General features: G+C 32.8%; 1 protein-coding gene across 2 annotated transcripts; it reads right to left on the bottom strand.

Annotated features, from left to right (window-relative positions):
- Positions 1-4,270: 4,270 nt before the first annotated feature.
- LOC139488326 (uncharacterized) lies at positions 4,271-17,513 on the bottom strand. Of its 2 annotated transcripts, none has more exons than XM_071273859.1 (6): positions 17,447-17,513; positions 10,109-10,341; positions 6,938-7,102; positions 6,348-6,413; positions 4,724-4,782; positions 4,271-4,350 (listed from the first exon to the last, which is right to left on the bottom strand). In XM_071273859.1, exons 2-6 carry the CDS (start codon positions 10,332-10,334, stop codon positions 4,342-4,344), a joined length of 525 nt encoding a protein of 174 aa, XP_071129960.1. In that variant the 5' UTR covers positions 10,335-10,341; positions 17,447-17,513; the 3' UTR covers positions 4,271-4,341. The 2 variants fall into 2 exon arrangements, with proteins under 2 accessions (XP_071129960.1, XP_071129961.1); XM_071273860.1 differs by having other exon boundaries at positions 10,109-10,338; positions 17,447-17,499.
- Between the last annotated feature and the right edge of the window lie 1,252 nt (positions 17,514-18,765).

The following is an 18,765-nucleotide window of genomic DNA, read 5'->3' as shown; positions in this document are numbered from 1 at the left end:
ATCTGACCTTGAGCTTATTTTCATTTCTCATTAGTCAACATTGAGTTTTCATGATTAGGTTCATTTCTCAGATACTATGAGCAATATGTCAACTCTATTCTGAGTATAGTATGATTGTTATATGTTCATTTCTGACCGACAGGGTTCATCTGATCTTGACCTCATTTGTATGGTTCATTGACCAACGTTTAGTTTACCTAATACCTCTATTAAGACCTTATAATAGAACATACTACACCAAAAAGATAAGTGTACGTGTAAACGGTATCAGGTCCGTTCGCGCCCAATATACTTTCGCACCCTACACGTTCGCACCTCGCACGTTCGCACCCAAGGTCCGTTCGCACTCTACACGTTCGCGCCCAATTTTAATTCAAATTCCAGTTGAATAATTGAAAAATCATGATTTTTGTTTTAATTGCTTTGATGTAAATACTGAATGTATTTATAGCTTGGTATGAGTAAAATATTAAATATTTTAAATGAAAAACACAAAAGATAATTGTTTTTAACAGCTTGGTCCCTTTGATCTGAAACAATTAAATAATAAAATATAGCAATACCAGAGACAAATATACACATATATGTGTATATATGTCTCTGGCAATACACAATAATATAAACCAAAACATGATAAAATTCATTCAACGCACAAAAAAACGTAGTCAGAATCTCACTTCATTTTGAAACAAAGTTATAGGTAATACACTAAACAAAACATGATTAAGTGTTATTCAACACAAAATAAAACGTTGACAGAATCCCACTTTAATTAGAAAGGAATAATTTATTTTCTTTAACAATACACTCTCAAAAACATGATTAAGATTTATTCAACACATAAAAAATGCTGTCTCGATTTGTTTTGAGACAATGAAATCAATTATACTCTTTAAGAATACTACTTGCCAAAACTTGATTACAAAACCAATTAAAATTGGGCGCGAACATGTAGGGTGCGAACGGACTTGGGGTGCGAACATGTGGGGTGCGAAAATGAAAGGGGGCGAACATGAGTGGGTGCGAACGTGAATGGGCGCGAACGGACCCGGATTCCGTGTAAACAACAAATCAAAAAAAGGCATATACCAGGCATAACACATCACAAAGATAAGTGTATGTGAAAACAGCAAATCAAAAGAAGGAGAGTACCAAGACAACACATCACAACGTAAGTGTATTTGTTAACAGCAAATCAAAAGAGAGGAATACCAGCACACAAAACATCACAAAAATGTGTGTATATGTAAAAAAAAAAAGAAAAAAAAAAGATGGAGAATATCAGGAAAATACATTGCAAAAATAAATGTATGTGTAACCAACATATCGAATGAGGTGAATTCCAGGACACAATACATCAAAAAGATAAGAGTACGTGAAAACAACAAGTCAAAAGAAGGAGTATACCAGGACACAATAAATCAAAAATATAAGTGCACATGTAAACAACAAATAAAAAAGTAAAACACATCAAAAAGGTTAATACACATTTTGACGTGTAAAAATATCAAAAGAAGACAAAGACCAGCACACAATTTATCTCAAAGGTAAGTGCTCAAGTAATCAACTTGTCAAAAGACTAAAACAAACCTTAAGTTCACTTGTAAACAACCTATCAAAAGATAACAAAGACCAGTCCAACATACACCAAGAAGGTAAATAAAAGAGGCAGAAGATACCAAGACTCAGAAGTCGTAGAAAAATTACTGACAATGCCATGGCAAAAAACTAACTAAAAAGAAGAACAAGTCCACAAAATACTACACAGAAAAACAAATTTTGAGCAACACAAACCCCAACAAAAACCGAAGGTGAACTATACACCTGAAGGGTAAGTATTTCCTGCTCCACAAGTGGCACCCGTCGTGTTGCTAAAGTACAAGTCCGGTGACAAGTCTCATTCCGGGATGTCATAATCGAGCAAAAAATGATGGGATTGTCGTTTGACCATATAACTTTACCACTTGGAACTCTTGGAACCCATAGTTTAATAAATTCCCTGTAAGCAGCAATCCTCAATCAAAGAAATCGTGATAGAAAACGCAAGTACAGGAATATCGTATAAACTGGGAGATATATATTCCAGATGCAGGCGCTCCTAGAATGTTGCTACATAGAAATGGAAATTTCACAATTGGGAAGCTGAAATCATAGCTTTTGTCGTAAAGTTTTGTTCTAAACCAACCCTCATTGTCAATTTCTAGATGTAAGTTTAATCAAGACATGGGACGGACTTAAATGTATCCGTGGTATTCTTTTCTTCAAGTTCGATGCGTACAATATAGTCACCAAACTTTGAATTACCGGTATGTAGTGAGAGGACATCATCTATATGACGGAACGTGAAATTAAAGGATAATGCTAGCTTCTTCTCATTCTTCCTACGAAGCTCCTGTATGAAGTTGACTTATATGAATACAGGAACAAGTCGACGGGAAGAGGAGCACAATTAGTTCCCTTTAGAATGCAGATTGTTTGCTGAAAACCACATCATCTAAACGTAATAAGTATAAAATGTTTTCTAATCAAATGATTGCGTAAATGTACTTTTCAATAGCTAATAGACCAGTGTAAAATAACATGGTGAGTACTCGTGTAAAACATAAATCAAATGAATTCAAAGACCATGCAGTTCACAATATTTCAGAAACATAAGTGTAAACAGCTTACGATACAGTACGAAGACAAGTGCACATGTAAACAAGAGATCAAACGAAAACCAGAGAACCAGTACACTAAACTGCACGTGTAGAATGGGGGAAGATACCAATCGGACAAAAAAGATCAAGAAAAAAGAAACGCAATGACTCAAAGAAAAAAAAAACGAACAGTCAAAACAACAGGTCACAAAATACTACACATAAGTAAATATTGAGCAACACGAATGGTGATGGCGATGAACTCATATGAGCAAGAGGGATAAGCAGTTTCTTTTCCACTTGTGACACCCGTTATGCTGCTCATGGTTAGTAAAAATCCCGTAATAACGCACCGAATTCGATGATATTATAAACGAGGCTAAAGAGGACGGGAGTTTTGCTACGACAATTATGATATGTATGTGATGATTTATGCACATGGTCGAAAATAAAAGTTCAAAACTTGAAAATTATATCTTTTTTTTTTAGAAAAGTGAACTTCGCATCTAACATATAAGAAAAAGTAGATGCACAAAAATGTCAGTATTCACCTCAAAAGCTTACAAAACCTTTAAACAGACTTATTAAGAAGGGATATAGTTACGATACTGTTGTCAGGTTATTAAAGATTGCATATTTTGGCTTTAATATTGACACATTTATTTAAAAAAAAAAAAACAGTTGTTGGCATGATACGGGTTATGTTCTTCTCATATATTTTATGATAGTATGATACTAAACCCCTAAGGGGAGGGATTGTGCCTGATATTCATATGATGAAGACATAATCTTTCAATCAGTTTAATTGAGGTCTGGAGCTGGTATGTCAGTTAACTGCTAGTAGTCTGTTGTTATTTATGTATTATTGTCATTTTATTTATTTTCTTTTGTTACATCTTCTGACATCGTACTCGGACTTCTCTTGAACTGAATTTTAATGTGCGTACTGTTATGCGTTTACTTTTCTACATTGGGGGAAGGTTGAGATCTCATAAACATGTTTAACCTCGCCGCAATTTTGCGCCTGTCCATAGTCAGGAGCCTCTGGCCTTTGTTAGTCTTGTATGATTTTTAATTTTAGTTTCTTGTGTATAATTCGGAGTTTAGTATGACGTCCATTATCACTGTACTAGTATACATATTTTTTAAGGGGCCAGCTGAAGGACACCTACGGGTGCGGGAGTTTCTCGCTACATTGAAGACCCATTGGTGGCCTTCGGCTGTTGTCTGCTCTGTGGTCGGGTTGTTGTCGCTTTGACACATTCCCCATTTCCTTTCTCAATTTTATGTGGTATCATTGCCTATGAGACAACTATCAACCAAAATACATAGGACGAAAATGTAAACAACTATATGGTACTGTACGGCCTTCTACAACGAGCACAGCCCATACCGTAGAGTAAGCAATCAAAGACCAATGACAAAATGTGAAACTATTCAAAAGAGAAAACCAACGGTATGATTTATGCTAAAACAACAAACCAAAATGGTAGGCAGCAACCAACAACAAGCTCTGAATTTCAAGACTTTCAGATTTTAATTGAAGATTTCTACACCATGAAACATGTTGTATGTGTTATTATTACTATACTATATATAAAAATATTTTTCACAAAATATATAAAATGATGTTCATTGCATAGAATTTTATTCATTTCATTTTCTAAAATCTCTTCAGTAGCTCTTTACACTTATTGACATCTCATTTTCCCTATAAAAAATAGAAATTATTATTGATTAAATTTGTTCAACATGCTCTTTTTGAAAATTTTCAGTATGGCACAATAATTCTTTATATTTTATTCAACCGAAAGTAACCCTCCTGTCTCATAAATACAATTTGCCTTTTTTTAAACGTGCAAAAAAAAAAGCAATGATAAAAGCAGAAGTTCTAAACAAACTAAACAAATATAAATACTTGAAGTATAATGCTAATTAAAATAAAACAATATTGGTCCAAGCAAGGGAAGGAAAATTATAAAAAATATATATCATGTTTAAGCTTTCTATGATCATGACTATATATATTTCATGTTTAAGCTTTCTATGTCATGACTCTACTTCTTCCAATTACTATTACTTACTGTTAAAACATTTATCCTTTGTCGTAATGCGTTTATTTTATTTTTGTCTATATCGCAGCCTGTAAAAAATTGAAATAAACTTTACAATATATTTCAAGTACCCGTTTCATTGAGTTTCCTCAATATATTCAAAGCATAAGAATTGCAGTCAACAAAGACAATATCATTTTTATGTGCAAGAGAATGCATTTCGGGGATATTTTTGTACATGTTTTTGAAATACCAATGTAAGATCAAAAGGACAGTGTTGGTGAACTTTGAACTCTACAACAGGAACATTATGGTTTTACGCCTCATATAAAACGGAACGATTAAAAATTTACCATATTTTTATATTAATGTTATCGTATAACAGGGGGAAAAACGTAATAATACATACGATTATACCTTTAAAGAAGAGGATTGGAATATAATATACTTTCACGTAGATGAATGTAAGTTGTCTTTCTTCTTATGGAAAATCTGATAAGTCAGTCTTGATTTCGTACAAAAAAATATCAAGAAAAGGCATAGGCGATTGAACATACTAGTAATTCAAGTTTTTACTTGTATTTCTCCTCTAAAGACTGTAAAATTTTGAAATTAAAAAGGCAAAGCTTGTATGATACTAAGTATAGTTCTTAAATTAAAACATACACTAAGAAAATTCAATATTGCTTCGACTTTGTTATTGGGTACTTAATTAAAGGCAACAATAGTTTGCCGATGTTCTTATCTCATAAAACTCATAAATATAAATCAAGATAAGAAAGAAAATTTGAGGTAATCGCACGATACCCAAAAGGAGCGTGACCGTGTGGCTAGAGTAAGCATATTTTGTTATGCATGAATCATCCTACATGCGAATCCACATTCAGCTAAAAAAACACAATAGAGAATAAAACACAACCGGTGAATTTACACATCAGATGACTATTCTCCGATTTAAGATCAAAGACTGCGAAAACATGTCGCTAAAGTGACTTATATAATGTCGATTTCAGTAGGTGCTCTTTCTCATGACCCTGTTGGAGTAGACTTTGTGTCAGGAGCACAATTTTGTTAATATTGTGCGTTCCTCTTAATAATGTGCGTATGATGTGAACCTGCACATGCGTAACTTACGAACTGCGATGTGTAAATACCCTAAGATGAGACAGAGGATAAGCTGAAAGCTCTGTTTGATAGGAAGATGAAGACGATCTTTCAATTGAGCATCGGGAATAGTAGTGTAGAGGGTAGAAAAATCAAAAGTTTTGATATAACTACAAATTTGTTAGGTGTTTGATAGCAGATTTTGGAATAGATCTTCATATTTTTAAGAATTAACGTCTGATTAACACCATTAGTTGAATATACCTCATCTTAACACTTTTGAAAGAAATTTTTTACTGTAGAAAGAATGGTAGTGAGAATGCTATGAAGACGTTTAGTTTGACGTATAGACAACCCGGCTATAACACATTCTTTACCAGGATTGTTTTTTAAATGGCCATAAAACGCATAAACGTTATTTTTTCTTTTTCTAAAAGAAATTTTAAATATATGTATTTAACAAGGACACTTGATGTTGTCCATAAGTTGTTGCATGAACAAAGTTGAATGGGATGACATACAATCCGTTAATTCATGTTTCCTATCGCACCTTTTGAGTTCAATTCTTTCTTGTCCTCTAAGCACACTAATCTGCACCGCATACAATGTCTAGGACCTGAAATATATATATATAAACAAAAAGGAAAAGTTCCTCTAGAATTTGTTCAGTGGCAATGATTATTCAAATGCAACATTGTTAAAACTTTGTTAAAATCATTTAAAATGGATAACGCTCCTATTTTCAGGGCCTTTATTCCATGATTGGTGGTCTGAAATTGTGCGCACGATCGCAAACGTCGTGTGACTGATATTAAAATGTATGAGTTGGTGGTATTTATGGTCAGTTGCATTAGGATTTATGTATTGTATACATGTATTTAGATAAGTCTACCGACGACGCGTTAGCTCCAATACTGGCAATGATTATTGGCAAAAATGTTTATAAAATCTCATTTGATGTAATCAATGTTGCTGTTCATAGCAATTTCACGTTTTAAAAGTTTTAGCCCCGAGTGTTTTTAATGATGAAGAAAACATAGTTCACGTTTTTGTCTCTGAAGTATTTAGTTTGTGTTAACGTCTGACAAACATTAATTTTAAAATTAAACACCTTTCAAATGACATTTGAGTATAACATACCTCTACAATTCTTATAACAATTTTTGCATTTTTCAAACGGCTTAAAATTATGTTTTTCTCCGCATGCCTTGATTTGAGCTCTGTTTTCCTTTCGTGCAACATCTAATTTGTGTTCCAATTCTTTCACTGTAACCCTTTTTACTAGTCTTTCTATTCTTAGTCCGGCTATGCGAGAAAATATATTTATCAAATTTCTATTAATGAAGTAAGGAATACAATTCATTATAGCATTATTAATGATAATTGGCATATTTTAAATAGATATTGACCAACGACTTATAAGATCGTCTTATTTTTTTGTAATATAACATCCGGTAAGAAAGAATTGTAAAATGTACGAGTTGGGGTTTGTTACAGAATCAACGAAAACTTTAAGCACTCGAGTGTTTTGCTCGGTTCATCAAGGTGTCGAATAAGAAAATAGTATACGAGTCAAGACAGGAAAAAGGATGGAGCAGGTAATGTATTGCCCTCCTTCTCCGAATACGAAGGAGCAAGAAAAACAAGAGGCTGTCACAACGACAGCAAACCGGATGTATTAACATTTATTTGTGTCCTGGCAATATCACAAGAACCATTACTGATGAATGGTGAAAGTGAAAATCGTCAATATCAAATTTGACCTCCATTTTGTCATCAGTATCAGCATATTAAAATTTGAAAAGCTTAGATTGAATGGTTCATGAGTAAATGCAATAAAGTGAATGGAAACGCCATTTTACGATCTTTCAAGAACCATAACTCCTGAACGGTAAAAGTCAAAATCGTCATTACTGAACTTGACCTCTATTTTGTCATCAGTAACAACATATAAAAATTTCAAAAGCTTTGGTTGAATGGTTCATGAGAAAATGCACGGACACGACTGGAAACACCATTTTTCAATCTTTCAAGAACCATAACTCCTGAACGGTAAAAGTCAAAATCATCATTATTGAACTTGACCTCCATTTTGTCATCAGTAACAACATAATAAAACTTGGGAAGCTTTGGTAGAACAGTTCATGTGTAAATACACGGATACGACTGGAAACTCCATTTTTCAATCTTTCAAGAACCATAACTCCTGAACGGTAAAAGTCAAAATCGTCATTATTGAACTTGACCTCCATTTTGTCATCAGTAACAACATATTAAAATTTGGGAAGCTTTGGTAGAACAGTTCATGCGTCAATGCACAGACACGACTGGAAAAACCATTTTTCAATCTTTCAAGAACCACAACTCCTGAACGGTAAAAGTCAAAATCGCCATTATTGAACTTGACCTTCATTTAGTTGTCAGTAACAACATATTAAAATTTTAAAAGCTTTGGTTGAACGGTTCATGAGTTAATGCACGGACAACATTTGATTGCCGCCAGCCCGACCGCCCGACCGCCCGCCGTACATCCCCAAATCAATAACCGACATTTTTGTCACAAAAATACGGTTAAAAATGCTCTGCTTCAGCCACACACAAGGAGAATGTAGTCAATTGCCCTCTTTCCAAATACACAAGAAGGAGCTAGTGGTCGATTGCCCGCTTCCCCAATCGTACAAAGTAGCAAGTAGTCAATGGTAATCTTTCACTCGCACACTAGGGGCCAAGTAGTCAATTGCCTTCTTTCCCACCCACACAAAGCAGCAAGTTGTCAATTGCCCTACTTCCCCCCACAAACGAAGGAGCTAGTAGTCAATTGTCCTACTTCTCCCACACACAAAGGACCACGTCGTCAATTGTCCCCTTCACCAACACACAAAGGAAAAAGTAGTCAATCACCCGTCTGAACTCACACACGAAGGAGCATGTAGTCAATTGTCAGAAACGATCATTTTGATCATAACATCATCTGGAGAGTCTGAACCGAAAAACGTTAAGTGTTATTTTTCAGATATGTTCTTGTTGTAAATTCAGAACCGTGGCATGCAGTGAATCCAGTTCAGTTGTTCTCTTTTACTCGCACACAAAGAAGGAAGTCGTCAATTGACCATCTTCACTCAAACACGAAGCAGGAAGTAGTCAATTGCCCCCTTCTCCGACAAACAAAGTAGCAAGTAGTCCATTGCCCTCCTTTCCTGACAAACGAAGTATTAAGTAGTCAATTGCCCTGCTTCACTTACACACGAAGGAGCAAGAAGCCAATTTTTCTCTTTCATGCAAAAATAATTTAGAAAGTAATCATGTGACCTCCTTTCCAACCCAGGAAGTGGAAAGTAGTCAATTGCCCTTCTACCCCCACACACAAAATAAGAAGTATTGTATATATTTGTTTACCTATATTAAATTTATACAATTTCACTGATTTATAGAAGACAAGGAAGCATGTTGAAAAAATGTTGACTGGTGTTCAGCGTCAAGTATCATAGCTATATTCAGATTTAATATGTACATTTCCCCCGTTCATTTCAATATATAAATTATGTATTACAGGTTGTAACGTGTCATTTTCGCCAATACATGTTATTCAGTGAATATTTAAAACTTTAATATTTAATCATATTCTTTCAAGTAAATAAGACTTAAAATACTTTAATTAGTAGTTGGTTCCTGTAAACGTGTAATGAAACAAAGTAACTAGATCTAAAATCATTGCAAAGCTTCTTGTGTATACAGTGTCGTGCTTTTTCATTTATCTTACCTCCTATACATTTCTAGGAATATGATTGGTTAAAAGCAACCGCGTGGAGACGGTGTACATGATATTCCATATTTAAGGTTAGTAGGCGGGGCTTGTTTCAATACACGGTTAGTAGTGGTGTTACGTTCCTTTATAAAAACAACACGGTGTTGAGGGAAAATCCTAAAGGTTTCAACAGACGAAGAAATTGATGATGAACGATTGAAATAAATTCATAAAACACATTTAATGCTAACAAGTTATTATATTTGGCATTTGTTTTTGTATAGACCAATGGAAGTAGGTTCTTAATACTAACGGTATTGAAGACTTGATCATTTTGGTAGGCCACTAGTCTAAATACCATATGTTAAGATAGTCGGTAAGATAAATTCGTTACATAGTGTGCTAGTGACCTAATACGATATATATGGGACCCCATATATATCGTATTAGGTCACTAGAACACTAAGTAACTAATAATATACCAATATATTTCACGATAGTATCGGTAATCAATGAGTATTTTCATAAACTAATGACGTTAGAAGTGTATACTTTTTCTCACTCACCCTTTTCATCATCTCCAGTCCTTTCCACTATTCGTCTTGTAACCTTCGTGCCATACGTCTCCTCTAATATTATAGATCTCCTTTTTATGGTATCAATGTCTTGCATTTCTTGGTTTTCTGTGTCATGCAATTCAGATATCCGCCGATTGTTTTGTACTTCTTTAGTAAATACCATCTGACACTCGACGACAATTATTATGGTCAATAAAATAGGAATAATGTTCATATTTCTGCTAAAACAATATTCAAATTATTATACAAATAGAAAATAGAAAATTAGGGGTCCATTTAAGATGAGCTAATACAACGTAATTATGATGTGGGTGAATGTAAATGTCATTAAATTACATGACATTGATAACATATTACATGTTTTTGTAATTTAGATAATTTTGATAAATTTAGATATTTAATGAACTGTTCGGAGACTGATGTTCTCAACAGATTTCTTTTTTATATAGACAAATGTAGATTAGTAATTCATCAGTGGGCATAATTGCATAATATTGATGTGGGTGTTTTGTCTATTGTTTGTTTTAAGTACAGCTCTTTGTAAGAACCAGGCAGAGTGCGATACATGAAGGTTCAGATTTGATCTATAATTGGCCTAGTAGAAGCAGTAAATGAATACTGCTCAAAAAATAATTTTGAGTGGGAAAATATGAGTGGTTGCCATGGTAACGAACACTCTATTTTTTGGTTGTTAAGCGTAGTAAAATCTTTCAAAAATCAGCTAAATCACCACAATTCGGAGCCTGATTATGAATAGAATCGTGCATTTTTCATTAATGTTCATATGTAACATTGATACAACTTGGTCTAAGCTTTATTTTAGTGAAGATTGCATGTCAACCAAATTTGTAAATTTTTTGAATATTTTTGCCAAAAAATGCATATTATCAACATTTCTGAAATTGGGTTTCTTGCGAAATTATCAAATTTTCTCTGGTGTTTTTCAGAAAAGTGCAAATGTGTACAGAATAGTTCGCACTGTAGTTATGAAGTTTGGATACTACTTTACCAAATTAAATAGAAAATGCGTGGGATTTTCTTTAGTTGTATCACCATAGCAACCGATTTTTTCCTTGTGTCACAATTCCTGTCATGCGGGTTGTCTTTTTAAATTTTTTTTGCATATTTGAGGTTCGTTATAATTCAGAAAAAATATGTTTTCATAGAAGATATTATTTGTTCATTATGGCAACTGATCATAAATTACATGTGAAATTTTGAAAACAAAAATGTTAGTCAATTGTATTATTATGTCACTATCAGCTTTAAAACTATTTTTACGACATACATATCCTACAGAAAAATATTTAGCATTTATTTAGCATTATATTTTATCATTTAATATAGACTAAGTATCCAATTTTAACAACTTCGAATAATTGATAGACATTTTATTTACAAATGAAATGGGTTTTTTTTATTTAAAAGCCACATCTGTTTCAAACATTTGAAAATATTTATACATATACTACTTTTTTAACGTCAGTCTGATTGTTAGAATATGAGGAAGTACATTGTATAGTTTAACTTGTATTTAAACTACTTCAAACAAGACTTGTGCAAAAACAAGATCAAAACCAAACGACCACTTTTAAAACAAAAAAGTTGGTGTATTAAGTAGTGGATTAAATTTTATATAAGGGAAGAAGAGTTACGTGTGGGGACAAACATGTACATTAATAATAAAAACTTTTTAAAACGAATGATATAATATTTATTGTGAATGTGGGTCAAACTTCGATAATTGATAACTATACAATTGAATTGGCGTCATGAGCGTGTTATTACTAACTTTTAGGAAATTTTATACAGGTAACAAACAGATCGTGTTTAAATCAACAGGGTTTGCGTAAACCTGTTTAAGTTTGGATTCTCCTTACACCTCCTTTTATCTAAGTGGTGTGCATTTTTAAAAGTATAAGGTACCTATGGCGGTCGAAATCAGTCGACTTTTTGCGGTTTCGCAGAAAAAGGAAGTATAAGCTTCCAATTAATCACATCCTACTCTTTTGTCTCAATCTCACTAATTCCGACAACTGATTACTTTAACACGTATGAAATTCAGGCTGTTAGTTTTCTTTTGGTTCTGATTTGTACGCTCGAACGTTATATTAATCAACAACCCAATGTTCAGTTAACATCGCCTGCGTGGTATCGAATGTTAGTATGAATATAGAAGTATTACATTGTCAATATAATAGTTCCATGGTATGAAGGAGGCTTTGAAAATCTGTATGCGCGCAAAATACTTATTTTATTTGGGGGTTTTCAAATAAATATTTTCTAAAGAAAATATGAAGTTGAATCTAACTAATTTAAAAGGCCATAAGAGCCTGTGTCGCTCACCTCAGTGCATCTTCAACAATGGGCACTTTTGAGTAAAAATCATCATAAAAGGGGAATAACTCTATAAAGAGTTAAATTTCGGTCATAATGACATGTTTGTAGATCTTATCCTACTGATGATTTTTCCTTTTAAAATTTCTATTTATCTATTATAGTTTTCAAGATTATGGGAAAAAATGCATAAAAATGTTAAAAATTATCATTTAAAGGCAATAAGTCAAATAACTAGTCGACTGAAGATTTCAGCCATTATGGCATATTTGTAGATCTTGTCTTGCTGTTCATTTGTGCAATTTAAAGTTTTGATCTATCTATTACAGCCTTTTCAAGATAATATGTAAAAATGGGAAAAAATGAGGCAAATCGTCATTAAAGGGCAATAACTTCAATAAGGGCTGACGATTTCGGTTATGTTGACTTATTTGTAGATCTGGTCTTACTGATCATTTTTGTTTTTTTAAATTTCTATCCATCTTTTATTGTTTGAAAGATATAAGACAAATAAATAATAAAGAGTCGTCTGACGATTTTGGTCATGTTGACTTATTTGTATATCTTGTCTTGCTGATCAGTTTTGCTCTTTTGAGTTTCTATCTATCTATTATAATTATCGAAATAATAGGCAAACATTTTTAAAAATGGTAACATTTGATATTTAAGAGCAATAAATCCTATAAGTCGACTGAAAGTTTTGACTGAATGGACAACAGGTAGAACTCAACATTCTGAACATTTTTGTCCCTATCAGATTTTTCTCTATTTATAGCGGTTTTCGAAATAATAGACAAAACTTGCATTTTACCTCTTTGTTATATTTTAAGCCATGTTGGCCATGTTGGTTGACAGCTGGGGTCATTGGACACATTTTTTAAACTAGACACCCTGATAATGATTGTGGCCAAGCTTGGTTAAATTTGGCACAGTAATTTTAGAGGAGAAGAATTTTGTAAAAATTAACGGACGACCACGACGACGGACGCCAGGTGATGAGAAAAGCTGACTTGGCCTTCCGGCAAAATGAGCTAAAAACCAATTATGTAATTACTTTCAATAAACTTGATATGGATTAAGAAAGTCCTAGAACATTGTCGGAAAATTGCTAATTTTTTCACCATGATCTATTTGAATTGCAGTTTTTAGTTCTATTTAAGCATTTATGGTAAAAGTATTATGTACTTTAAAATTAGGAAATACATGAAGCGCGTATGTATAAAGGTTTGTACTTTAAAGCTTCAAACGAACATTTCTTTATTGAAATGAAAATAAATACAATAAATTACATTGTTGTTTAAAAACTTTAAAAGAGGATTAGCTGTCAAATTCTTGTTCACCGATTTGACTCAAATTCTCATATTTGATGTATAACACACTAAAACCTATATCCAAATTACAAAAAATCTTGAATAAAGCATTAACAATGCATGGACATGATAATAGAATCATATTCAAAACAGTGTAGCTGTGGCTATTGATTGACGACCTTAAATTATCCTATTGACTGGGACAGATTAGGTGAACGTTTGTCTGTAGCGACCGCTACTCACTATGTAATTGTTAAAGACACTTAAACTGTGGGGTCACAAAAGGTTCTCAACACCTAAATAAAGTATATTAGAAAAACTTTTCAGGAATAACACGATGTTTTGATTTATATCAATAATAAAAATCAAAACATAAAGTTATTCCTGATTAATTTTTCGAATTATTTTAATATTAAAGGCGTTAAGAACCTTTGGTGACCCCACAGTTTAAATTCTATAATAAGTACATAGTGAGTAGCGGTCGCTACAGACAAACGTTCATCTAATCTGTCCCAGTCAATGGGATAATTTAAGGTCGTCAATCAATGGCCACAGCTACACTGTTTTGAATATGATTCTATATTTATGAGCATTTCGTGTGTATATTAGTCTATACGCCATCTAAATTGACCATCGAGATGACCTCCGAAGACTGCCGACGGTCATATAACCCGATATAAATATATATATATAGATATATATATAGAAAGCGACTTCGTACAATTCGATTTTCTAGGTCAGTTTGATTGCATATTGTAGGTTAAAACAATATGTTAATCATCGTTTTTACCTGTATTAGAATGATTTTTTTGTGGATCGAATCAGTCAACGAAATGGTTCACCCTTGATTCACTTTCACTGTTGACATTCTTTTTCTTTGATAGCTGAACACGCCAATTACATGCGTTACCCATCTCCGGTTAAGGGGTTAAATTGAAGGTTCACATGAATACGGGTTCACATGAGGTCGAATTATTCACTTGCAAGTCAATAATACATCAGCGATGTTTTGAACTTATTTTGACAAATTTTGGTCAAACTAACTACTTATAACGGAGTATAATTTCAAAATTCCGCTTTAAAATATTATTAATACTTGAAATAAAAAGAATCTTATTTTATTTTTTTTGTCTAACTCGTAACTAATTCCCTCTTTTTGATAAAGATGCAGTTGACGATATTTACATAAAAAGCCAACAAATGATAAGTGCAAAACAATTCAAACGAAAAAACCTAACGGCCTGATTTATGTACAAACAATAAACGAAAAACAAATGTAATATACTGCAACAAACGACAACCACAGAATTACAGAATTAAAGAATTATATCACAATATTTTGTTGTAAAATGAAACCGAATTCAGTGAGAACTATATACTATTTATTGAAAATTTAACGTACTTTTGCTAAAGTCTGCATGAAAGCTCAAGACTGTCTCCCATTATATATACTTTTTAACGCTATTGCCTTCTTAAACGTGTAAATAATTTTAGTTTCCATACGAATGCAAGCATCTTTAAGACGACCTGGAAGTTTATTTAAAGAGAAATATGTATTTCGTATTTCGTCGTGTAAGTGTTATAATGATGTAAAGTCCATTTGGTTAAATGTAAGGAAATTGAATATGAAGTTTAAAACCGCAATATTATAAACATTTGCCTGAGATAGTCTTAGAGAAAGTTATGTAGCAATCTAATTTATGATGTTGAAGAGCAACTCTTTGTTCAATTGGTTTTGAAAAAAACAAGCCTCTTAAATAAATAAAGTATCCCTTTTTCTGGAGAGAGTTCACTACAATACACAAAAAAAATTCTTTTAAAAATCATTTCTTAAATTTTTATTGGAGATAGACTTTGAATATTTGAATTCTGTAATATTTCAAATTCTGTTATGCTTTAATCTCTCAGTATTACCAGAAGTCACTTAATAGGGGAAACCCTTGTAATGGACTTCCGGTATCATTACTCATAGATTGAGTTGATTTCAAAATTTCAATAAATGATTTTGATAACAATTATTCTAGAGCAATGATATCTAGAAAGTAGTGGAGATACAAAACGTTTGAAATATTTTTCTCTGGACTTCCGACTTACGATAGAAAATCATAAGACTCGCACGACAGTTTGCCTATATTAGGCCCAGTCAGTTAATGCAAGTCGATAGACGTGAAGATATGTGGTAATTTTATAATTATGAGTCATAACAAGCCCAAATCCTTAAAATATCCATATAAAAGTAAACAGAAAGATAAGAAACATTATTAGACATTTATTATAGAAGTCCAAAGAATTCGTAAGATATGTTAGCAAAATTTAAAATATAATTTACTTCATAAATAATATTTAAATTGAAAATAAGTCAAACATTTTCTTTAAGCCTGTTTTCAGATAAATCCTTCAATTACCTCTAGATTTAATCGAAAAGTGTTTAGTTGTCGTTTCGAAGCATTTGTGAAAAAGGCATACCGCATTACTTTGGTTACTTGTTATGCTAGCAAGTACACAAGTTTTCAATGTGTTTAAAATTCAATATTATGTGCTCTATATAGTTTTCATAGTTAAAATAATTAAATTTGCAATTTATAATAAATGCATCGTATCTAATGCATATTTTATATGTCATTTATGAAAATACTTCACAAACTGTTACGCTTCGCATGCTATATATATGTATGGTCGAAACATGCATCAACTGCTTAAAAGAAAATTAAAGAAAAAAACCTACCACAATCTGTCATTGAGACTAAATGAACTCATCATAGATACCAGGATTAAAATTGTGTACAAAAGACGCACGTTACGTCTACAAAAAACTCATGAGTGACGCTCGAAATCAAAAGAGTGTAAATAAATTTAAATGTACAAATAAGAAGATGTGGTATGACAGCCAATGAGTACATAATTACATTTGCAATTTATTTTCAAATAGGCTGTCAGAAATCACTCAGCGCCAATGAAATATGTGTGTACTTTTTAAATTAATGCGTTTGTTAATCAAAAAGTTGAATCAATGTCCCAAATGATCATTAGCCTGTTGTTCAGTGGCTGTCGTTTGTTGGTGTGGTTCATAGGTGTTTCTCGTTTTTTATTAAGATTAGACCGTTGGTTTTCCTGTTTGAATGATTTTACACTAGTCTTTTGTGGGGGTCTTTATAGCTTTCTGTTCGGTGTGAGCCAATGCTCCGTGTTGAAGGCCGTACATTGACCTATAATTGTTAACTTTTAATACATTGTGACTTGGATGGAGAGTCTCATTGGCACTCATACCATATATTCTTATTTATATCTATATGTCGATACAACAAAAGGCCCATTTCACTGTTATTTCAACAAATCTGTCATGATAACCTGATAGGATGTTTTCGTTCAGTATGTACTAAATAAATATGAAATAAGCCCTTTTTAGACCAACTACCCCCATCATAAGCCTGGAAATCTCGTGGCTAGTCACATATAATAACATATTTTTTTTTAATATTACGTGTGGTCAGAATAGTGTCTGAAATATGATGCCCTGTGAAGGGAGAATTCCAACTCCGTTAGAGGGTCCAAATTAACAAAAGCAAAACATTGGTTTAATTCTTAATTTGTTCTTGTTCTAATTATGCATGAAATATTTGCAACTGGACGTAAACCAAGCATAAGTAATAAATCTTTCTATTCTTGCAGAAAAACTTACCACTTTTCGACTCCACTTGAAACAATCAACAAGCTGTTGCTATTAATGGTTCAATATTTTGATTTGTAGATTTTCAAAGTAGGAAGGGATCATATTTCGTACTTGGATCAGATTTTACATAACATGTTGAAAAATCAATGCTTCGTTAGAAATTATATATTTAAAAACCAGTTCTTATATTTATTTTCCATGAAGGACTTTAAGTAGAAACAAATGCTAATCTTACCCTGGAAAGGTGAAATATTTAATGTAAACGTCATTTTTTGTTATATTTTATAATTGTTTTTTATTCTCCAAAAACGTATATGGAGTTTTGCTGACCTGGTCTTACTTTATTAATGAACAGGTACGGAATTATCGTCCACCTTCCAAAATTCACAAGAAATAAAAATAAATAAGTCATCTGCAAATCCCTTTTTATATTGTAAGTCTTTCAGCACTACATTGAAATACTCAAATCTAAGGCACACATTCTGGTACTTTCAAACTTACCATTTGTAATGCAGACATTTTAAAATATTATAGAAAAACACATTTCAATGACGACAAAAGTGACAAGACTAATTTTACAACGGTTAAAGGGGCATTAGCTACCAATTCGACAAAAAAAATACGATTTGTTTTGTTGCAAACATCTATAATGCGGAATAAAGAGACAATATTTCGCCATTAGCCGTCAGTTTAATTCGATTTCGCCATTAGCAGTCAGTGTGATTCAATTTCGTCAAAATAAGAGTTATTGGCTTTGAACTAGCTGTCAGTAACTGCGAGTACTCTTAGATCTGTACTTAGTGTCTTTTTGTTGTTGGGATATACAAGTACCCGGTCACGTCCACGTGTTTTAGTTATATGTATTTCTATTTGTATCCATCTGATGAGTTAAGCCTTTTTTTCAACTGATTTTTATAGTTCGTTCTTATGTTGTACTGTTACTCCACTGTCCCAGGTTAGAGGGAGGGTTGGGGTCCCGTTAACATGTTTAACCCCGCCATATTCTGTACGCATGTGCCTGTCCCAAGTCAGGAGCCTGTAATTCAGTGGTTGTCGTTTGTTGCTGTGTTACATATTTGTTTTTCGTCCATTTATTTGGTACATTAATTAGGCCGTTAGTTTTCTCGTTTGAATTGTTTTACATTTGTGATTTCGGGGCCTTTTATAGCCGACTATGCGGTATGGGCTTTGCTCATTTTTGAAGGCCGTACGGTGACCTATAGCTGTTAATTTTTGTGTCATTTGGTCTCTTCTGGAGAGTTGTCTCATTGGCAATCATACCACATCTTCTTTTTTATATTTAAAAAAAGACTGATGTATTACTGATT

This window comes from Mytilus edulis, chromosome 9 (genome assembly GCF_963676685.1).
Source record: "Mytilus edulis chromosome 9, xbMytEdul2.2, whole genome shotgun sequence".
In the NCBI taxonomy this organism is placed as follows: Eukaryota; Metazoa; Mollusca; class Bivalvia; order Mytilida; family Mytilidae; genus Mytilus; species Mytilus edulis.
The sequence above is the reverse complement of the archived record's forward strand: the minus strand, read 5'-3'. Positions and strand labels throughout refer to the sequence as shown.